This window comes from Vanessa cardui, chromosome 21 (genome assembly GCF_905220365.1).
Source record: "Vanessa cardui chromosome 21, ilVanCard2.1, whole genome shotgun sequence".
Taxonomy (NCBI): domain Eukaryota; kingdom Metazoa; phylum Arthropoda; class Insecta; order Lepidoptera; family Nymphalidae; genus Vanessa; species Vanessa cardui.
In genome coordinates, this window is record NC_061143.1 from 4,518,353 (window position 1) to 4,543,398 (window position 25,046).

The following is a 25,046-nucleotide window of genomic DNA, read 5'->3' on the forward strand; positions in this document are numbered from 1 at the left end:
GTTCTTTTATTATTATTATTAAATCAACCATTTCACTGTCGTTATTATAGATGTGTTGAGTAATGTTTCTGAACGTAGAAGATTCAAAGTGATGATTTCATATATGTTTTTCAATACAGTAAATTTACAAACATATCTACAATATGACCTGAATCTATGGCAAGTAATTTAATAGTACAATTATTGTACAAAATCTTTTCGTACTGGTTTTTTTGAGGAATTTTAATAAATAACTGGGTTGTATTTAAATAAATATGTTTATAAATTAAATTATTAAAAATTGAATCTGCACTGCTATATTTTTATTATATAATGCCTGTTTTCAAATAATTACTTATATTCCTGGTATCTATGCTTCAGTTTTATTTACTCCTGTCCTGTTCTTTGTCCAGGGAATCTGTATGGAACTTGTATTTTTCACATGGATACTATACTGGTAAGTTATCGACGTATCAATTATTTATTATTGTCAAATACACTGGCACAGTTGAAATGATTCTCAATTTGAAGTAAACCTACTGACCATGATTGACCATTTTCAATTGAGATAACGCCAAAATTAATTGAGTTTAATTGATTTGTTTTATTTTTCAGCTAACCATTATTTTTAACAATAAGTATTGATATTTGTGACCTTGAATATGTTACCAATGTATGTGGAAATCTTCCCTTTATTTATATATTATAAGTATTTAAGTGATATAGAAAAAAACATGTATTGAAGACAATTCAGTTAAAATACAGTTATTCTTACTTTATTTGACCTAAAATTGAGTTATGTTTATTCATAGTTTATCAACAGACTTGTTTGAAATATAATTGACCATGCGATTTGATTTCTACATATATAACTATAAGTACTTGTATAAAATTTTGTGTTATTAAAAATATGTCCATTAAAAAAAGCTTTGAAATTTAAATATTGTAATTGGTATTCAATATATATAGCAAAATAATATATAAATATCGAATTGCTTCATCCCGTGGACGGATAAGGACGTTTTCGCATTACTAAGACATTTTTTGTTCAAATATTTGCGCATTAAATTCTATTCATTACAAAAATTATTATTCATAATGTTAAAAATTCAATCAAAATGTTACCATACATATCTAAAATTGTTATTAAAAAGGCGTATTTTAAACAAATCAAATTTCATTAATCTTAGATATTAAAAAAATAATAATCGTTGCACGAATATAACAATATTAAATTATAAAATAATTACATATTAAGTCGAAAATTAAAAATTAAAATATTAATAAAATTAACACAGCAATGTTATTGTTCTAGAAAAACGAATAATTATAATTGTCCTAAATTCAGAAATAAAATCTATGAAATTAAATATAATTATAATTAATGCGAGTTCAGTGTTAAAAAAAAAACTATTTCGTTTGTAATAGTTAAAAAATAACATGCAATAAAATTATGAAACTTTCGGGTGGAACATTTCCTGATTTGTCTATTGACGATCGTTTTTTTTTCTTCTTTTAATTGAGTATCGAGTTTATGATGTACTCTCCACAGCCTAAGGTGACACTTCAAACAACGCATCTTACTTTAAATACTAATTTAAAAAATAGTTTAAATTTGTATAAAATAAATTATATTCCAATTTAATTTTTTTGAACATTATAAAATCACAGTTCAAAATTACGATCATGGCATTCGATGATTAAAATTACGATTGCAACTACACTTAAACCTTATATAAAGTTAGGTACTTAGAATTAAGTATGTGATATTTAGGTACATCTAAGGCATCTAGTCTAGGACTTACTTCAGAAGAAATTTTGTTTTTATAAAAAAAAAAATTGAACGTGATTTTAAGGCCAAGGTAGAGCATATTCTTCCAATATAATTAAAAATGTTAGACAAAGATTATTTACTATAAAATAAGGTTTAAAGTCAGTGTTACAATGTAACCTAATAGGGTAAATGACACTTACCGAACTTATAATTGTACTAAATTTTGCCTTGGCCATAGACAAAAATTCTTTATAAAAATATGATTGCTATTTACATTTAAACGTTTTAAGGCATTTCATACAAATGTGTCAGTTATGACTTTATTATTTTTAAATATGCCTTCAGAGGCGAAAGCTAACAGTCATAATGCCACAGTTCGTATATAAGTGTCGTTTTCGTAGCAATCAGCTGACAATCGTAAAGCTTGCTCCTCACATAGCGCGGACAGTTCCTTGAGCCACTCGTCTAGTATCACTGCGTTTAGGACGGAACGGAGCGTGATGGACTGGTTCCAGTAGGCTTCTTGGGTGAAGATCGGAAGCCTTTGTGCGGGGGATGTATGGACTGAGTTTTGTAGGTTGTGAGAGTTGTGTTGTGTCGGTGATACTGAAATATAATAATTGGTATAAATTATATAGTATGTTGAATATGACAACTTTGATTCGCAAGACAAGTGTATCTTGTGTTAGTTAGATGATTATGAATTCTTCTTTTAGTCGATACTAGCGACCCTCCCCGGCTTCGCACGGATGCAAGATGCATGCAATACTGATATCACATTACAAACTTCTAAAATTATCAGTGTTTCTTGGTGGTAGGTAGCTTTGTGCAAGCCCGTCTGGGCAGGTAACACCCACTCATTAGTTATTCCACCACCAAATAACAGTACTCAGTATTGTTGCGTTCCGGTTTGAAGGGTGAGTGAGCCAGTGTAACTACAGGCACAAGGGACATAACATCTTAGTTCCCAAGATCGGTGGCACATTGACGATGTAAGGAATAGTTAATATTTCTTACAGCGTCATTGTCTATGGGTGATGGTGATCACTTACCATCAGACCCATATGCTCGCCCACCAACCTATACCATAAAAAAACTATATTGTCCATGTATTATACACAGAAAACTTCCTCTCGAATCACTATCTATTAAAAAAACCGCATCAAAATCTGTTGCGTAGTTTTAAAAGATTTAAACATACAAAGGTATATAAGGACAGATAATGCGATTTAGTTTTATAGTATGTAGCGATACTCACATGAAGTTTTCCTGTTGAACATATTTGATATACTGGACGAGAAGCTGCGACGCTTGGCCTCCACTCGTCGGAAAGGGGATTCATCCCCTCTCTGTGCGGGAGAGTTTGACCGCGGTTGACCTGAACAAAACATTATACATCTTGTCTCATACTCACTATACATATTTTATGTAAATGACGACCTCCATGGTCGAGTGGTGTGTACACCGGTTTTCATGGGTACGGCACTCTGAGTCGATGTAGATTACCATTAGTTTTCTACGTTGTCTTGGGTCTGGGTGTTTGTGGTACCGTCGTTACTTCTGATTTCCATAACACAAGTGCTTAAGCTACTTACATTGGGATCAGAGTAATGTATGTGATGTTGTCTCATGTTTATTTATTTTATTATTTATCAGTTTGCAATAGGTAACAATAACAGAATATGTGCCAATTTGTTATCGATATTTGCATGCACAACGTATATTTGTAACACATGGCTAGTAATTATTTAAAATAAAAACATTCTTTTCATATGCTTTTTATATTTTGCAGTTGTACATTACATTAATCGTTAATGCGTTAAAACTAACTCAGAATTCGAATTGTCAAGTAACAAAGTCCAAAAAAAAAAATTAATAAGACCTTCGGTGTGTATGCAACAATTATTACAGGTCGCAGATTTTTCAGACCGCGAAATAAAGAGTAAAAGAGTTCTTGCCGGTTCTTCTCGGTAGAATCTACTTTTCGACCCGGTGGTAGCTTCACTTAATTATTAAATGACGATTCAAAATTGCTTGTAAAAGCCTACTTGAATAAAGTTTATTTTGATTTTGATTTGATTTTGTCCACAGCACCAGATAGTGTCTTCAGCGTAACAGACTTGACCTTGAGAAATTGGTAATATTGGTTTTTAGTAAGTATAATGTGTAGGCTCCTTCCACCAACCCGCATTGGAACAGCGTGGTGGAATATGTTCCAAAAACCTTCTCCTCAAACGGAGAGGAAGCCTTTAGCCCAGCAGTGGGAATTTACAGTCTGTTGTTGTTGTTGTTGTGTAGGCTCCAATTTAAATTTCTGCTACTTTTTAATAAAAAAAGAAAAAAAATCTGTTCTTGTTACTTCATTTCAACACCTATATGTCGAAGAATGAGCAACGCCATCGATACGATCAAGAACTATGTCTTGATGTTACTAGTTAATAAAATTCTTGAAGTTGACACTGGTACGAAATCGCTTTTACAAAACGACAACACTGCATTCTTGGTAGCTGTCAAGCGTTCGTTTGTTAATATCGATTTGTTCCGTGAAAATAAAATATTGTAAAATCCGTTAACGGTTTTATTTTTAAAAATTAAGTAATGGAGGAAGAGCGATCTGAGCCCGAACGTACGGAGGATGCGATATACATAACTTTTTATAAAAAAAATAATTAATCCGCATCCGCAACATCCCTTTTTTTGTCGCTGGAAAAACGCACTACGCGCTTCCCCCACGTGATGGAAAGTGGGGGGGGGGTGGTACTCCCCGGAGACCTGGACGCCGAGTGCGGCTAAGTACACCGGGTTTACCCACTAAAAAACCAGCGGTACCCTCTCCGTCTTTCGATGGACGCCACGGGATCGCTTACGAATGCTACCGTGAGTAGTACTTTGTACTATGAGAGCATCTCTACATAATAAGTAGAGTATTCTGATTATGACGTATACTCACTGTCTTCGTTTGTCTGCGCCCGCGACTTCACCAAGGTCATCTCCCGTTGTATGAGGAACACCCTCGCCTTGTCGACCAGCTCGCTCGTGTTGTCCAAGCCGTTTGTCAACTCGTCGATTTCTTCCTTTAACCTACTGAGAATCTGAAAAATGTTATAAGACTATTAGCTCCTAATTATTCTCAGAGCTCAGAATTATACTGTAATTTCTTTCAAGAAATTACAGTATAATTCTTCTTTTCCGAGCCAATTAAGCGTAAGCGTGTGGTATTTGGAGCCGAGATGGCCCAGTGGTTAGAACGCGTGCATCTTAACCGATGATTGCGGGTTCAAACCCAGGCAAGCACCACTATGTATATGTGCTTAATTTGTGTTTATAATTCATCTCGTGCTCGGCGGTGAAGGAAAACATCGTGAGGAAACCTGCATGCGACTAATTTCATTGAAATTCTGCCACATGTGCATTCCACCAACGCGCATTGGAACAGCGTGGTGGAATATGTTCCAAACCCTCTCCTTAATGGGAGAGGAGGACATTAGCCCAGCAGTGGAAAATTTACAGGCTGTTACTTTACTTTACTTCTTCAAAGCGTTATAAGTATAGTACGACACAAATTAGATGTAGCATCGGAAAATGCAATGGAATGAATATAAAACCGATTACTGCCGATTTACACAACCAATAGAAATAGCTCCCTATAGCGTCATTCGACGCTATTCGTTGCTATAGATTCTCGCGTCTTAGAAAGCAAGTGCATGTAAATCGACGCGTCAAATTGACGAATATATTAAGTCATACGATATTACAAGTTATTACGCTTGTATAAAGATCATATTCGCATGAGAAATAAATTTTGATAATTTGGGATAGTGTGCGCAATACGGATGTGATCGGTTTTACGAATTTTGCCGATGCGACATCTAAGTTGTGTCGTACTATACTCGTATTAAATGTTTCATTTAATGCATTTTGAATATTTACCTGGAACAATGAAGGCACATTCGGTTGCAACACAAAGCCGGGACACAGCAACAGCGCCGTCAACAGCGGCGTCGGCAGAGAGGCCAGCTTACTCAATATGCTGGACACCCGACACGTGACGGCTACTTCGGTTTCGAGGAAATTGGCGGCTTTTTTTAGAAGACTATGTAGAAGGGGGCCTTTTAGAGAGACAAAAATAGTGTTGTCTTAAATTTTCGCGATTATTACACATTGAAATAAAACTAATTTTAACAGATTTGAATCGCGTATATTAATTATTTTGACGTGACAACGTCTTATAAATTGGTTTGCCGGGTGACACTTCAAGAAACTGCGTCACGCTCCGCTCACGTTATGCGCTCACAATGAGAGCGAGTGAGAGGCACGCGTCCCTTCCACTCGGGCATGGTTAGCCCGCCTAAGAGCGAGAGAGACAGACAAAAGTCAGTGCGAGATTCTTTGTATAAATTAATGTTTTAAATATAATTCTTTGTATAAATAAATGTTTTAAATTGTTACTATTATTTCATCCTTCTTCCTACTATACGAATTAAAATTATTTTACCACTCAAAGTCGTTGTCACGTAAAACTTTCGCCCGTATACCGACTTTACAGGCAACAGGATTTTTTTAACATCCCGACGTTTCGAGCACTTTACAGCGTCCGTGGTCACGGGTAGACTGAGGTGACATTTGTCTATATAAAGTACAAAAGAAATATTATTTACAACTACCGCCAACGATTTCTCAATTGGTATTTTGAGTAGCGTTCCGGTTGCACGCAAAAGGCACTAACTACCCGCGACCACGAACGCTGTAAAGTGCTCGAAACGTCGGGATGTTTAAAATAATTAATATACGCGATTCAAATCCGCTATAGCTAGTTTTATTTCAAGACAAAAATAGGTTAACATAAAGATTATCCAGCCATTAATCCTGTAACACGAAAGAGTTTTACTATATTTAACTAGAATCTTACCGATAATTGATTCAGCACTGGCACGCCAATTCCTCACGGAAGACATTTCGTCGTAATCCCTTGTAACTGCACTCTTCACAAAACTCTTCACGAACGATTCCTCAGCGAAACCTTCGTCCTCATTTTCATCGATCCTGTACCTAAAGCTATCGTATCCACTACTTTCGCCGAACGATGTTAAACTATCAGGATCTTTTGTTTCGTTACATTGCTGCTCACTAACTTTACTGCTTTCGGCTACTTCATTCAGAGAGTTCAAGCTATGTGGTTCCTTTTCGGAAGTATCGCTGTTTTTGAGAGTATCGTAACCGCTCGTGCATACTGAGACGAGGCTGTCCTGCTCTCGCAGGGGGGTTTGAGCATCTATCTCTTTCGTTTCTTTAGTTGAGTTGTTGTTAGTTTCTCGTTTCGGTGGGATCGCGTCGTATTTGAAGCTCCAGTTTGCGCACGCTATCGAACGTGATACGATTTCGAATCGCGCGTCGCAGAGATATGCATGATAATTGTTATAAAGTGTTTCGTTTGGATTCTGAAAGTAATAATAAAGTTTATGTGATATATAAGATTTAAATGTAATGTTAAAAATATATAGGTTAAAATAGTAAATTTAGAAAAAAAAAAAAAGATAAAATTATTATGAATAATTTAGAAAGCATACCACTACTGTTCCTGATAAAGGTCATATGTACATTATTTATTTTATGGAGAACTACAAAATTATTGTTTTCTTATATTTTCAAGGTATGATAACTAATGTATGTATAAAAATACTTTACAGTCAACTCGCAACAAAAAAGTATTAAAACCTTTTTCACCGACAGTAGCAATATCTTAAATAATTAGGTTTAGTTACCTTAGGAACAAACGTATCAGCTCCGGGCTATTATTGAAAAAGAAAACAACTTTACATTAACGACGAGACCAAATACGTGCTAAAACTTCTTAATCGTATTAGAGCCTATAGGATTTTTTCGAATTGAGCGTAAATTTGTTAATAAAACAATTTGCAAGATAAGATTACCAACGTTAAATTAGAGGAAAGCCTTTAATTTCAAAAAATGGAAAAGGTCTCTGTTTTAGCGATAGGACTTGTATATCTCTTAAACGTGACTAAAGTATAGTTCGACACAATGTAGAATAGAATCTATAGCGACGAATAGCGTCGAATGGCACGATAGGGAGCTATTTCTATATTTGTACCAATTGGCAGTTATCCGTTTGTTGTTGTTGTTGTTTGATTTTGCAGATGATACATCTATATTTAGTCGTACTATATGTGTTGATCGGTGTATTATGATTTTTGAGAAATTTTTCCATATCGTCTCAGTCAAAAAAGAGAAAATCTTACCCCGTAATCAAAGTTAACTTCATGGACTAGATTGTTCATGGCGATATCACCGTGGACTCCATTCATTCTCCTATTATCATCATCCCTCTTAAAATCCAACACCCTCCTTCCACTCAGGGCCAATTCGTCCACCCACTCTCTGGTCTTCTCTACTGGTCTCGTACAACACCTGGGACTCAGTGCTATGAAGGCCATGGCTGTATCTCTGTAGAGTTCCGGATTAGACAGCTTATGCCTGTATATCGCCATCAAATGGTTGCCATTCAAGAGGTATTTGTAGACTAGTTCTATCATCACATCTTCGCAGTTTAGGTCGATTAGTGTTTCAATGAGGGATAATGTTACTAAGGAAAGCTGAAAAGATTATAAAAATATTACAGTAAGGGAAATCACATACAAGTCGAGTTTATAATTGTTCCTAACTGAGCTAATTTTATCCAGTGGTTGGGTATCTTCCACTCATAAAATATTCTATCTTCAAACGACAAACTTCGTAAAGCAAAAGTGCTGTTTTGGGTATAAAATATTTTGGTATGAAAATTGTAGAATACAATACACAATAACATCAAAAAACACTCATCAAACTGGGATGCACCAATACCAAATTGGTGCATCCCAGTTTGATGAGCGAACTGAAATTATAAGGATAACGGACATACGACATTTTACATTACGTTAAAATGTCAGGAGCACTTTCCTTTCTCATTTTCCATTTTTAAACTTATAAAAAAAATATCCATCTTTTTTGTCAACAAAATTAATTTTGAGCAATTCCCTTTTTCAGGATATACCTTTACAACCAGCGCATAATAAGTAAAAATTGTGGGGACATCGTTCAATTCAATATAAAGTAGAGGGCATTGAATTCTTAAAACGAAATAGTTGATCATTTTAGAGATAAATGTATAGCTCACTTGATCATTCCCTTCCAATCTGCCGAGCAGGACATCAATAACTTTGACGCCATCGTACTCGTAGGCGAACAGGAAGTGAAGGATCACCCGCAAAAGTCCACCGGAAGTGACGCAACGCAGTAGCAGCTCGAGGTATGCCATTGCGGTCGCCTGCTCGCCGGCGCCGCTCTGTAAGGGCCCCGCTCTCTTCTATCGTGGTTCGTGTCACGAGTAGATGGCGGTCGAGTGACAGTTATTGGGACTTGGATGAATTAATCGTTAGGGATGTTACAGGTTTGGTAAATTAACGGGATGTGTGGTGTCGGTAAAAGGTCGTTGACCTTGAATATCTTATAAGGTTAGTTTATATAGGTTTTGTTATTGTATTTCAGAAGCGTGATGTTATATTTGCTCATACAATCAGTGCATGTTAAGAACACGTTAGATGAGAAAATTATTATTATTAAATACTTTATTGACCAACAACAGAAGTTGAAAAAAAAGGCGGACTTAATGCCTGAAGGCACTCTCTACCAGTCAACCTTTAGGCCAAACAGAAAGTTATGAACAATAATTTTACAAAAATTCCAAAATTTCATCTTCAATTTAATCAAGATAATTATTTCATATGTATCTTATAACATTAAAAAAAAACCGTAGTGGTGTTACATTAGTCTTATTGAGTATGTTATTACAAAACTTATGATGCTATCCAAAATTTAATAAAGTTTCAAAGAAAGCATTATACAAAACGGCAATTGCTCACCATTTCTCATGTCACCTTTAACCATACAAGCGGTATCACACGTCTGTTTTAATGGAAGCGATAATGACAAATGAAAAAGGACTCTAGGATGATTGGCGAAAGGTTCACAATACACTGTCACTTAACCGTGAAACGTATAAATGTATGAATAACGAAGAAAAATCTCTATAACGATTTTTTAACCATAGATTAGATTATTCTTATTTTTTTTCATTACTTTGAATTACATGACCAATCACAGGTTGTTATAGTTGATATGATTAATTAATTATTATTTATTACACAACTGTGTTAAGATATTACAATCTAACAGAAATTTTCTAGTGAAATTAGGAGATTGTCAAAATGTCCGGGAATTCCAAGTCACAGGTACAAATACTAGACTAGGTTTTTTTGGAAAATAAATTAAAAGACAAACGTTAGGAACATGTTATAGAGAGATTTCATCGTTGGCCATTACCACATATGTCACGAAACCCATGGAATTTTAGCTTACAATTTTTTAGAAACATGATAGATAACTCTTTTAATTATTGTCGATATTAATGTCTAATACATAATAATATACACCAAACTGAACATGATTTTAGGAAACATAATAATATATACTTTTCTGTTTAGCTCAGAAGAGATATCTTAGTTCTTAGAAAAAAAATAATTACACTTTTTGCTATCTATAAAATTTTATAACCTATTATCACAACAGTACACATTTTATTTACTTATTATATATATTTTTTTGTATTTTGTTATTTTTAAATTTGCAAATTCCTTTAAAAATATATGTTAAAAGAACACAATATGCTTATAGGCATGCAATATACACACACAATCCAATGAAGTATGCATTCAAACAAACCCTTTCCCAATTATAAACAGTACCTGTAACAGTGCTGGACCCATCACCGGTATCAGAAAACCCTGGTAGAGGAGATCTAGAAGATGTTTCTTGATGGACGGATGAGCCACCTGTCACACGAATTTACATCAACATTAATAGATTGTAAATTTCCCACTGCTGGGCAAAGTCTTCCTTTTAGGAGAAGATTCGGAGCCTATTCCACCACGTTGTTTCAATGAAGGTTGGTGTAGTCAAATGTGGCAGAATTTCATTGACATCAGACACATGCAGGTTTCCTCACGATGTTTGCCTTCACCGCCGAGCACGAGATAAATTATAAACACTATAACTAAGCATATGAAAACTCAGTGGTTCTTGCCTGGGTTTAAACCCGTAATCTCAGCTCTTTTTAGACGTATTTTATATAATATACATATTTATGTATAATATACATCATTAATTTGTAGAAAAGTCACGTAAGTCTTAAAAAAAGTCATACCTGCATTTTTGTCTTTCGTATTGGGTCTGTATTGTGATATTTTTCGCTGTTTAGTGTTAGACAGTTTTGTGTTTATCAAAATGTAGCATAACAATCTATAATAAAAGTAAAGTAACAGTCTGTAAATTTTCCACAGCTGGGCTAAGGCCTCCTCTCCCATTAAGGAGAGGGTTTGGAGCATATTCCACCACGATGTTCCAATACAGGTTAGTGGAATGCACATGTGGCAGAATTTCGATGAAATTAGACACATGCAGTTTCCTCACGACGTTTTCCTTCACCGCCGAGCACGAGATGATTATAAACACAAATTAAGCAATTATATATATATATATATATATATATATATATATATATATATATATAGTGGTGCTTGGGTGGGTTTGAACCCGAAAACACTGAGTCATCTAAGCTCGACAATCTATAATAGTACATATTATTTTAATCGAAGGAGAGTAAGTAAGTAGGTAAGTATTCTTTATTGTACACCAAAGAATAAATAAATTATACAGTAATTGCAAAACTTGATCTAAATGTACAATTGGCGGCCTTGTCGCTAAGCAGCGATCTCTGTTAAAGCAACCATGTTACGTAGGACATAGTAATCAGTAATTAAACGTTTCAGGTGTACATATATAAGAGAAAATCATACTTATACGAAATTAAATATATACATAGTAAACATATAAATAAATAAATATGAGACAACATCACATACATTACTCTGATCCCAATGTAAGTAGCTGAAGCACTTGTGTTATGGAAATCAGAAGTAACGACGGTACCACAAACACCCAGACCCAAGACAACATAGAAAACTAATGGTAATCTACATCGACTCGGCCGGGAATCGAACCCGGGACCTCAGAGTGGCGTACCCATGAAAACCGGTGTACACGACACTCGACCATGGGGGTCGTCGTATATACTACACTGAATATATAATAGAGTATTTAATGTAGTTCTCATACCTGAGCGACAGCATTGCAGAACTCTAGCGAGTCGATGAAGAGAGTGAGTTTGTGTACGCGGTTGACGTCGTCGGGCGTGAGGCGCGCCACGCCCAACGAGCGAGGCAGTAGCGAATAGAGCCCGCTCAGACCTGAGAACGTTCTAGAATGGTCACTTGCCATACTTTGCAATATATAGCCTAACTGATCTATTCAATAATGTTGTCTTAAATTTTCGTAAGGTAAAAATGTCACGGACAAAGTTTATCGCAAATGGCATTCCTGTTTGCACTTTCCAATCTTGGGTGGTATTGAACGCTTTTATCATTAAACCACCAAACTTTACGATTTACTTGGTGGTAAGGCTTTTGCAAGTCCATCTGCCAAGATATTACCAATCTTATTATCTATAATTCCGGTTTGAAAAATCAGTAAAGCGCTATCTTTACAAATACAAGGAACACAAAATTTTAGCTCCCAATGTTGGTTGTGCATTGAGATGAGAATAATATATTAAACATTTCTTACAATGGTTATGTCTGTGCGTCGGTAACCACATATCATGAGGTGGTTTTCCCGTCTGCCTACAAAAATAAATGTTGAATAGATAAAACTAGTTATAACGGATTTGAATCGCGTATATTAATTATTTTTGGCAACCCGACGTTTCGAGCCCTTTACAGCGTTCTTGGTCACGGGTAGATTAAGGTGACATTTGTCTATTTGGAGAAAAAAAGAAATATTATTCACAGCTACTGCCAACGATTTCTCAATTGGTATCTTGAGTAACGTTCTGGTTGGTCACGCGACGTGGCCGGGTCTACCCGTGACCACGAACGCTGTAAAGTGCTCGAAACGTCGGGATGCCAAAAATAATTAATATACGCGATTCAAATCCATTATAACTAGTTTTATCTATTTAACATTTGTTTTTGAGGCATAGGTAGGCGGACGGGGAAACCACCTCATGATATGTGGTTACCACTGCACAGACATAACCATTGTAAGAAATGTTTAATATATTATTCTCATCTCAATGCACAACCAACCTTAGGAGCTAATATATTGCGTTCCTTGTATCTGTAGATATAGCGCTTTATTGATTTTTCAAACCCGAATCATAGATAATAAGATTGGTGGTATCTTGGCAGATGGACTTGCAAAAGCCTTACCACCAAGTAAATTGTAAAATTTGGTGGTTTAATGATAAAAGCATTCACTACCACCCAAGATTGGAAAGTGCAGACAGGAATGCCATTAGTGGCAAATTTTGTCCGTGACATTTTTACCTTACGCAAACAGTTTTAATATTTAACAAACTAAGACGAAGAAAAATTGAGAGAAGAATAAGAGTTTAGTGTCGACATAAAAATAATCCATTACATAGATAGATAGATATGCTCATAATATAGATAGATAAAATCAGTCGATAAAGTTGTTGTTAGATCAATACCTGTGGCCAGTATAGGACACGCGTTCCCCGCAAGCAAGCAATGAGCTAGGGGTGGACATTTCGCGGACATCTTAGCACAGAGCAGAAACGCATCACGCGCCACCGACCCTGCGGAACCTTCTATATGCACAGATGACAGAAGAAGTCGACCGATGATAAATCTGTAAAGGAACACTCATTACGATTTTTTACAAGACCAAGCTTATCGATAAAAATGCCTTAATACACATATTTTTTATAGTTTACAGTTTACACTTTCAATGTTTGTGTTTATTAATGAAATGTAAAAAAATGCAAAATACATCCACTACTGCACAGCACATATTAATAAGACGTTCGGTACTTTTGGATCATTAACGGATTTATTTTAGATAACAACCATAATCTATACTCCAGCCAAATTCGATGTAGAATGTTTAATAACAAAGCGTTGCTTAGCAACCAACGTCAGGCAGATGCTCAAAACATTTTTAGAAATATGTACAACAATTATTTTTGATGTTAATAAAAATTAAAATTGATGATTAATAATAAAATATTTAAGACAAAGGACTAAGCGCATTCTTGGTTGTATATTACATAATTATATAATTATAATACTTATGATCATCTGGAATAATGTAGATCTCAAAAATAATACCTCCAATTTTAAAATGATATCAGAAATTACCTCATAGTTATATAATTCGCTTTATTAACTTTATCTATCGCCTCCCAAACGACAGGACTCATTTAGATTAATTTTGTGTATATTTTAATGGGTCTTTTTTAATTATTATTATTATATATTTTTTTTAATTAATTAAAATGTAACCGCAATAAAATTTCTTAAATTTTATCTGATATATATATTAGAAGAATTTCTAAATATATGTGGTTGAAACAGTGATTATAGTGCTATATTTATGCTAGCCAAAACAAGATGTCTTTTTTTTAATCTGTGTGTAAAGAAACGTTGTGTGTAATGTTAACATTCTTAACCTGTCGTGGTTATACTTTAATTATAATACGACTAAAAATATACACCACCAATTACGAAGAGCCTGTATCGCTATTATATACCTTCCTAAATCTGCCAATTGCTTAAAAAACACTCCAAATGTTACAAACCTGCGATTTCTTTACGTCAGTATTCAAATATAGGGTTGTTAGTTTTGTAGTAATATTATAGTGGTAATTAAAGATTTTTAAACTTTTATTTTAAGCTAATTTTCATATAAATTATGTATTGGCCGGCTAAATAAATTTTTTGGATTCTGTATTAAATTAAAATTTTTGTGTTTAAACAGGAAAATTTGTTATAATGAATATAGTTGTAATTATAATAATTATTATTTTTTATTAGGAGTGTATCAACCCTAATTATGATGACTCATGGTTTGTTTACTAAAATTCCAGATCGAATGTGGCTTGAGTATAGTGCTAAAACTATTTGGGCATTTAAAAATCGTTGCAAGATTTAAGCGCTATAGGCTTTCATCTTTTGTGTTGGTTACATATGTAATCATTAATTAAATAAGTACCTGAAAACATGATTATGAAGCCAATAGATACTCACTCTGCTTGTGAACCGTTTTTCGTCTGTGTCATGAGAAAGAAGAGATCTATGAATTTCATATTTTGCATCAGTACTACACATAGTTGGTTTAGTACAGCTACCAATTGACCTAAAAAGAAAAAAAATATATATAAGTAGGAAAATATACGTTTTTATTAGGCATAGTTTAAATGTTCACAGCATACTATCTCACTTTCATATATCATAAAGAAATATTACATAAATAAATTTTAAAATCAATTTGAGACTTTCACAGTGAAAGCGTTATTGAATTATTAGCAAAGGAGATGTTTATACAGAATGTATACATTTAAATAGTTATTTGGCAATGACAATAGTTAAGAGACAGTTATAATAATTATCAGTATTTATTTATATGGCATACTTTATTGATACACAAAATTAAAAAAGTTCGAACAAAAAAAAGGCCTGGTTCTATCCAATAGTTCATGAGATATATATGAAAGCAATCCAACCACAAGATGACAATGATAATATAAAATATATTATTCCAAAGAGCTGAATAAACTTCTGCCTTTGCAATGGTTTACAAAGAGTTAAAAAAAGTGTATTCGCTGTTTTTTTTTGTTTATTGTTTTTATTGATTTATTGAATATATATGCTTAATTATATAATATACATGCTTAATTTATATAGACAACGATGTAACAAAAACGCCACTGGATTTATCCGTACAACGGTATTCGTTGTCAACACTTATATAATAATAATAAAATAAATACAAAATAAACAAAAGGCAGGTACATATCAAAACTGACATATGACATAATTAACTTACTTTCTAGATTAGGTGGGGGCAGCTGATTTCTAAATCCACTGAGAAGTTTTAATAGTGGTCGAAGAAATGGTTCAGCCGCTATAACCTGTCAGAAAAAAAATCCATGTTAACATTTATTTATGGTATATTAGTTGTTGTATAGATTGTTATATGTTTTATTTATATTACCTGTGACCCGTAATGGCCTACTAGGTTACCAAATAATTTCAGCTGTTCCAATCGCACTGCGTTTTCGTATCTAAAACAAATACACATTTAAATAAAAAAAAATTGAGAAACATTGAAATGAGTAGAAAAATAATTATTAAGAAATCAATTTAATTGGTTTTATGAGAGGCAGCGCTAATCAGTCATCACAAATTCTATCGATAAACAACAAAATTCAGTATTGTTGTGTTCAGGTTGGAAGGGTGAGTGAGGCAGTGCAACTACTTAATTCCCAAGATTAAAACATTGGAATTTAAAAAAAATGTTTATACGATGCAAATGTCTATAGCCGGTAGTGATCACTTATCAGCTGATATCACTTGCTCGTATTCTTACTTATAGTACAAAAAAAAAACAAATCTAATGAAACTGTATTCAAGAAGGTCTTTAGTAGTGTTTTCTGTATCAATTAACATGATTGTTACCGGTTTGGAATGTACATTCTACCGAGAAGAACCGACATTACTCAGTAATTACTATTAAATGTATATATCCGATTACAATAACAAATATGTAGGCAATTTACGTGTACAATACTATCCTGACATATGTAGTGTATATCAATTCATCAAAAAATATCTATATAATATACTTAAAATAATTTTATGTAAGAGTCGAGATGGCCCAGTGGTTAGAACGCGTGCATCTTAGCCGATGATTGCGGGTTCAAACCCAGGCAAGCACCGCTGATTCATGTGCTTAATTTGTCTTTATAATTCATCTCGTACTCGGCGGTGAAGGAAAACATCTTGAGGAAACCTGCATGTGACAAATCTCATAAAAATTCTGCCACATGTGTATTCCACCAACCCGCATTGGAACAGCGTGGTGGAATGTGTTCCAAACCTTTTCCTGAAAGGGAGAGGTTGTTGTTGTTGTTGTTTGTTGTTATGTAAGAGCATATTTGTTCTAGTGTTACATTAAAACCAGTATTGAAGTCATAAAATAAGCGTATCTTAAGTAGCTTTTAATATATTTTCTATTAAAAGGAACGAATCATATCATCATTTTAAAATAATATCCTTTTTTAAGGAAAAGATTTATATTTACAGTTTTAAACAAACTAATGGAATAGAATACATTCGTTCAAATTTGAATATTTGTTTTAGAACAGAATTTTGCGCCATTTAAAAAGCTGATGGCTTTTTATCACTAACTTGTGATAATTAGTGCTACTTGGTATTGAATATTGTATAAGTTCTTATTATCTGTGAACTAAAAACGACTATGTGTCACTTATAATAATCATTATAGTATTGTCTTTTTAATCTGCAATAAAAGACATTGACAGATACTAATAATGGCGGGAAATTGTTTTTGGAGATCCATAATTTTGTACATTGGGCATCATGTTAAAAATCAACTATAATAAAATACTATAAGAAACATCGTTTTATTTCTGAAAAGCTAGTTCTTTCAATCTATCTATGCCAACAATAGTTAATTCCGGCTTCGTTTTATTTACTTTTTTATTCTTTACCACATTTTACATAGAATAATTACGATTGGGTCTCTCTAGTGAGCATGATACATACTCGTGTCAGAGGGACCCCACTCTTCCATAACATGATGTGTTATATAAGCAACTAAAGAATAAACAAAATTTTAATGAATATGAAAAAATAAAGTAAAATAAAATTAAAATAAAGATAACTGAACTTAATAATTATTAAAAAGCGCATGTCTCTCTCTCTCTCTCTCTCTCTGTGTCTGTGTGTGTGTGTGTGTGTGTGTGTGTGTGTGTGTGTGTGTGTGTGTGTGTGTGTGTGTGTGTGTGCGCGTGTGTGTCCATATCCATGTAATCTTAAATTAATATCCAAAGCAGGATATATTAATTTAAATAATTGTATTTAACTAACATGACTTTGTATTTTTTTAAATGTCAAAAAAGAGTAACTTATGAGTTTCTTGCCGGTTATTCTCGGTAAAATATACTCTCCGAACTGGTGGTAGGTTCACTTAATTGTTAAATGACCATTCAAAAGTGCTTGTAAAATCCTACTTGAATAAAGTTTATTTTGATTTAATTTTTTTATTTTTTTTTGATTCATTAAGATCGCTTTATCTGTGTTGTACTAAACGCGAAAGTCTATATGACTTTCGCATATATTATAATAATCCGATACTGATAAATTGATTATTATTTATCTGCCACTGTTCTTTTTATTGTTACAATATTTCGTTTGATTAAATATTGATACGTGATTAATTGATAAAATTCCCACAGACCAATGATATGATTAATATTGATTCTGCAATATGAAGTGCTTTTATAACGTATTAATCAAATTATACTTACAAATATAAAGTTATATAACTTTATGCGTCAACGAGTTTGCTTAAATATTATAATCTAGTATTTTTTGTCTGTTTATACTATACTGCTATAGATCACAGAAAATTTACCAACCCAATTCATCAACTACACATTATCTAAGGTTACACTTTCAGGACGGATGTTATTCATAATGTTGTCTATATTAACTACAAAGAACTTTGTACATACTTTTGAATAGTTTTTCCAACCATAAGAGGACAAAAGAGTATTTAACAACATTTGACAAAATTTTGAGGTGAGATAGCCAAATGGCGGTTAGAACGAGTGCATCTCAACCAATTGTTGCAGGTTCAAACCAGCCAAGCACCACTGAATATTCATGTGTTTAATTTGTATTTATAATTCATCTCGTTTTCGTTGGTGAAGGAAAACATCGTGAGGAAACCTGCAAGTGCATAATTTCATAGAAATTCTGCCACATGTGTATTCCACCAACCCGCATTGGAATACCGTGGTGGAATATTTTCCAAACCTTTTCCTCAAAGGGAGAAGAGGCCTTAGCCCAGCAGTGGAAAATTTAAAGGCAATTGTTGTTAACAGCATTATCGCTGATTAGTCGAGAGCTTGATTAATCTACGATTTTTGATGAAACCGTTATAGGAATTTTGAAAGTAAATTTGAAACGAATATACCTAAGTAGTTAAATATAATCTTGTTTTATTATAAATAAAGATATATTAATCATAAACTCTAGCTGAGTTATTAGCAAATTACATGAAAAATGTAAAAAAAAAGGTTTGTTTATTTCCTACTTCCACTGGAATGTGCTTTATATATTTATATAGACAACAACTTGATAAGCAATTCAAATTCTTTGACTTTCTAAATTCAAAATGTATAAATTTCTATGTCACAAATGTATCTGCATAAAATACAGATAACCTAAATAAGTGTAGTTAGTATGCATAGTGTTTATAGTAGTGTTTTCCTGATTGAGTCTGGTGTACTACAGCGTTGTCACTTAAATAGTACCGCGTGTAATGTGAGACGTGAGCAAAATAACTCGATAATAATCACTTTGACAACGTCTTACATACGTGATGGCACCGGCCATTTATGAAGGATTATTTGTTTTTTGTTTTAATATTACTGGTAATCATTATCATTACATAGTATGAAACAAAGTCGCTTACAATGTCTGTCTCTATGTATTGCTTAGTTCTTTAAAATTGCACACCGGATTTTGAAGCGGTTTTTTAATAGATAGATCGACTCGAGAGTAAGGTTTATATGTATAATAAACTGCAAAATATAATGCAGAATAACTTTAAACTGTGAACATCGTAAGACATTCTGTAGTACATTTAGTATCAGCATTGCAACCCTGCGAAGCCGGGGCGGATCGCTATACACAAATGAACCGATATATAAATATTTGTATTATACTAATACCATGCACATAGTAATATATATTTATTAAGACGTGAGTTGATTTTTTGAAGTGAACATCAATGATGTTCTAGTAAACAGATATGTCATTAACGCGCAAAAAGTAAAGACTAGAAAACGTCCTAATTGGGACGTTTGCCTTTAGTCGTTTTCATCATAATTATGCCAGTAATACGTTATAATACATCATAATTCTGTAGTAATACGTTTTGCGTAATTAAAACATCTAGTTATCCCTTTTACTTATTGTTTTTATCAAGCTATCCTTTTTACTTGTAACGAAATGTAAAATAAACGGCCCCCGGCGCGGCACACTTTTTTCTGTTGTTTAGTATGGGTATAGCATATCTGTTTATTAGAATATCATTGGTGAATATTGGTTACTTTAATAGACCCGAAAAGTGAAATTTGTCGTAGTTATATCAACCAAGAAGTTCACGATAACACATGTATCTAAATTGATTGGATTATATCCTATATAATGCCGCTGGTTCTCAATAAATTAATACCCTCCTTCAAGCCATTCTTGTCTTATAATTTATGAAACATTTTGATTATAATAAAATTAAAAATATCAATCATATAATTATAATAATAGTTATAAATAATAACTATATATTATATAATATTATCCTTACATGATTTAATATTGAATATATCATCTTGAGGTTGTTATCAAGGGCATAACGTAAATGATGCGTGAGATGATAATTAAACTAACGATAGCCCAGTTATTTCTAGGACGCCTAACCAATTATAATTATATCAAGTCTGGTTCGTTTGATAACGTACATATATTATCAGTCGAACATAATATACACAGAATTCATTGGGCCGAGTGATTCACGCAGGATGCAAATGATATCACAAGTTAAACAATTATATAAGCGTTTATGTTTATAAGATTTTTTTAAATAGTAATTAATACGACTTAGTATAGTGAGGTAGAGTGGATCGTCGATTATTCGAACCCTCAATTATCCGAACGGAGTTTCTTAGATTTTCCGAACGTTATCGCGTTACAGCCGCTGGTTAATTAAGGATTGACGATTTTATAAAAATAGAAGTTAAATTTTTAAGGTTTTTTTTTATTACACTGTACTGTTTTATTTAAAAAGTTATTTTTTCTATTTGATCTTATCCCAATAGGATAGTTCGGATGTGTTCCCACATTATCCGAACTTTCTACTATCTATGTGATATCCGAACAAGTCTCAACTCCAATTATTACGGAAAATTGAGGTTTTAATGTTATTGTATTTACACTGTAAAAACGACCGAAATAGAAACTCACTCTCTTAAAAATGTCTATATGAAACTTTGACCGATCGTTATTAAGTTTTCAACATTAAATCAGTTTAAAGAAATTTATTTCTCGATGAGCGATAGTGGCAACCAATAGAGAGCTCGTAAGGCATGTCTGTCAAATCGAAAATGAGTGATCAGCCAATCGTAATCCACTGCTGGATATACTCAGCATTAGACTTGAGTATGTCTACAAAAACGAGTCACACGTAATTGCTAATTTATTTACCACTAATAGCCTATTTCAAACGCGTTTCATTTGGATTATACGTGCCTGTCTCGTACGCCATATTAGTTGACGTTTGTTATTAATTCTCCGCTCTTTACTGGTATAGTCACTGTATAATATAAATATAAATTATAGATGCGAAAGTGTGTTTATTGGCTTGACCGTTCGGTAAAAACGGACGAATAAATCGACATGATTTTTTACCTTATGATCGCTTATGCGAGTGTCGTAGTCTACTTTATGTACAGTTAAAGTAGATCGAAACATTGATTTATCAAATGAAACGCACGATTTTTAACTCAAGACGTTTCAAAATCTTATTAAGCCAGTATCGAAGTCTGAGTCTTTAGGCCTATTGTGAATAAAGTTATTTTACGGTTACAGGCACTAAATTTTATAACGACGACCTATTTATCGAATTATCTTTTGGAGTTTAGAAAAGCGATAAATTTAAACGTACTTTTAACAGAGAAACATTCAACTTTTTATATTGTTTCATACACAGTTTTCAAAAAGGAAATATTCTTTTACATTTGTAATAATTGCTTATTTCATAATATAGGATTATACTCACTTGCCCGTACATATCGCCCATTCGTACAATTTGTCCAGTAAATTCTCACTGAGCAAATATTCGAGGCATGTCGCCGGAGTTGACATTCGGTTGATCTCCCGCGCCCTTGCTTCTAACACCAAGAGTGTGGTCAACTGTTCGAGATGATTCACTACACCAAGAACATCGTCGTGTAAATGTTGAGGCTGTAAAAAATAGAAAAACATTTATACATGTATCAACATTTTAACTGCTATGCAACACGGCATGTTATAACGCGGATTCCCATTAAATTAGTGCATCGATTTCTTGTAATTATGACATTAACATATGCCTACATATATCCCGAGTAATTTCATAGGTCAAATACCATAAACTCAGTAAATAATAAAAAAAATAGGGTAGATGTGCGCTACGAGGCCGAAAAATGTAAATGATAATTCTGAATGATCAGCAACAGTATTATATATAATATTGCTCTATAATTAATAACTACCTCAATAATCCCCAGGATTTATATACACATATCTTTGGGAAATATTTTCAGATTACCCGAATATCGACTGACTGGATGATATATTTGGACATCAATACAAGATAGACAAATTTACGTACAGACAAATAACAAATTTGACGCACTTAGTTGACACTTGTAATTTATCTCGTTATTGCCGATCAAATAAAAACGTAAATAAACTTGAATGTGTCAAATAAACTGATGCCTCATTTACAGGCCTCTGCATAGCATAACATATTTAGCACCTGTTACTTCATTCTTCTAGAGATGTGATGGTTCGGTGTGTAAAATCTTTACTTACTAAATTTCATGTGCTAGACAAGTTAAGTCTTTGTAATTGATATCAATCTCGGTGGTGACGAAAAACATTGTATGGAAACAAACTCATATTGGCTCACTGTGGTATAGTAAGTTCCAAAATCCTCACAGTGAAAACGAGGCCTTAACCCTATGAGACATGTAGAAATCAATACTATTTAATTTTATCTAATTATTCAATTCTAAATAGTAATCTTGCTTATTGCTTAATTAAATTGTTTGTTAAAACACTATAATTAATAAGAAAGATAGTGATGGTCAATTGTGAGTTGTTTATGGTCTAATTAACAGAGGGACTAATTAATTTATCATTAGCATCAAAAGTATAACACTTACAGGATAACTCATTAACACATCATTAAACTCTCATTACTTCAGACTTGTAAACAATTATAACTTAACACGTTTCTTATGTCAAGCTTTATATTTCTAAAGATGTGTTGTTTGAGCCTTTGATTAGTAGTTAAAAAAATAAGAACATAAAAAAAACTTTAACCATTTTTTTTTAATTGATTGATTGAGATTGACTTTTATTGTCCCTGGGTCAATGTTATTCATTTCATTATTTTTTTTCTTGTCACCATTAACAGTACCTAGTTTTAGTGCATATTTGTATATATTTAAGCATTTAATGTTATTAATTCTTAAATCAATTATTTTTTTAAAAGAAACAAATTACCTGTGATTTTATAATAATATCATGAGCCTGTTGCCAGTGTTTGCAAAATGAATTATAGCATGCTTGGGGCTCATAGTCATGACGAGGATCCAGAGTCCGTGACAACTGGCGTGCCAGTGTCAACGATGTTGTTCGGAGCCAACTCATCTTGCTTAATTATTTCATGGTATCCTGCAATTCAATGAAACAATAGGAAATAAATATTTCTATGAAAATATTTTAATCAAAACATGTTGTATTTTTATAAATTAAATTAGAATACACATGCAGACAATGCATACATGGTTAGTAAAGAAATCTTGCCCGATTGGACTTAAGATTACAATAGATAAGTAATTTTATAATGACACAGGTGTTCACTGCCCTAGAAAGTATTAATATTTAAATTTAATAAATTTAGGTGAATAATAAATAATTGCATCAAAAAGACTATTGAGGACAATAGTTTCGTTTAGGATGCAAGTGGATAGCAAGTAAATAAATACTAATGATTCATTTCTTCATAACAACAATTATGAATATCACCATTTAGCAATGATACCTACCTATATAGGCTTACACAAACCCTTATAACCAAGAGCATATAATATCTATATTCATTGACTCTAATTATTCTTAAAAGAAGTGTGTTTGGTTACATTTAATAATTTCCATTTATTAATTTAGATTGGTTAGTATAGTATTAGTAGTAAAAACTATACAAGTTATATTCAACAGGGCTAAAATAAAGTATTAAAGGATATTTCTATGATTGATATATATTTTTATATACATAGCAAAAGTTATGAGGATTAATAGGATCACTTTCTTATTTCTAATTTTTATGAGGATTGAATATACAAAAAAAAGATCTGATTAGTATTTAAGGAATTTGATTTTTAACTTCGAGCCATATCTATTTGTAATTGGTTTGTCTTACAATAGCTTGAATAGATAGGAACTTTCACTATCTGTCAAAACAAGAACTCCACAGTTGTGAGTACATTGTATTGTTGGTGTATCTGATAAAACCTGTGTGAAAATATGCAGAATAATAGAACAGTGAAACCTCATTTGATAAACTTTTTATTTATTTTGTGTTTTTAAAGAACTTAATTTTCTATTAAAAAACTTAATTCTAATAATTGTAGTTATTAATAAACTTTTTTTTTTTTAATAATTTCAACTGTAATTTTATTAATGATGAATGATGAATAATATTTCGTCCTATGAGTAACATGTCATCACTATCGTAAGGACATTCTTGGACCTTGACATTACAAAATTTCTCAATTTACAGATGTTCGTTTCGTTCACGCTAGAAAATACATTTCTTACATAAAAATATGTATATTAGGATTAGAAACATGAGTGCACGTACGTTATGGAAGAATGCTTGGTCGGAAATAGATGCAGTAGCCACAAAATAAACCACAAGATCAAAGAGTTACATGATACGCAGTACTCATAAACAAGAATTACGTCGAAAACACTGAACAATAACACCTTTATAACACTTTTACACTTATAAAACACTATCTGTTTTACTATTATTGATGTTTTGTATTGCTTTTAACTTAAAACTATAGATCCTCATAAAAAAACCATTACGACTGGGAAAAAAGGCAAAACAACCGTACTTGAGGTTGAACATGACAAATGACATCACTCATGACTGACAACTGACAATTTTACACATCGTTGCCACTAGCAAATAATCAAAGATTGAGTGCTGCTAGTGCAAATTAAAAAAAAAAACGAAT

General features: G+C 32.8%; 1 protein-coding gene across 2 annotated transcripts; it reads right to left on the reverse strand.

Annotated features, from left to right (window-relative positions):
• Positions 1–1,397: 1,397 nt before the first annotated feature.
• LOC124538721 (FHIP family protein GJ17503-like) lies at positions 1,398–24,964 on the reverse strand. Of its 2 annotated transcripts, none has more exons than XM_047115879.1 (16): positions 24,665–24,964; positions 23,305–23,475; positions 21,812–21,996; positions 15,938–16,007; positions 15,770–15,854; positions 14,971–15,079; positions 13,413–13,573; positions 11,981–12,111; positions 10,552–10,638; positions 8,925–9,092; positions 8,011–8,364; positions 6,663–7,191; positions 5,684–5,862; positions 4,704–4,845; positions 3,012–3,131; positions 1,398–2,359 (listed from the first exon to the last, which is right to left on the reverse strand). In XM_047115879.1, the coding sequence occupies exons 2-16, from the start codon at positions 23,449–23,451 to the stop codon at positions 2,115–2,117; spliced, it is 2,712 nt and encodes a 903-aa protein (XP_046971835.1). In that variant the 5' UTR covers positions 23,452–23,475; positions 24,665–24,964; the 3' UTR covers positions 1,398–2,114. The 2 variants fall into 2 exon arrangements, with proteins under 2 accessions (XP_046971835.1, XP_046971834.1); XM_047115878.1 differs by having other exon boundaries at positions 8,925–9,113.
• Positions 24,965–25,046: the final 82 nt, after the last annotated feature.

Coding starts and splice junctions, on each gene's coding strand:
- LOC124538721 (XM_047115878.1), bottom strand. CDS start 23,451: ATGAGTTGGCTCCGAACAACATCGTTGACACTGGCACGCCAGTTGTCA. Junction 15,855..15,937: donor TAGGCCATTACGGGTCACAG/GTAATATAAATA, acceptor TTTTTCTGACAG/GTTATAGCGGCTGAACCATT. Junction 4,846..5,683: donor ATGTGCCTTCATTGTTCCAG/GTAAATATTCAA, acceptor AACATTTTTCAG/ATTCTCAGTAGGTTAAAGGA.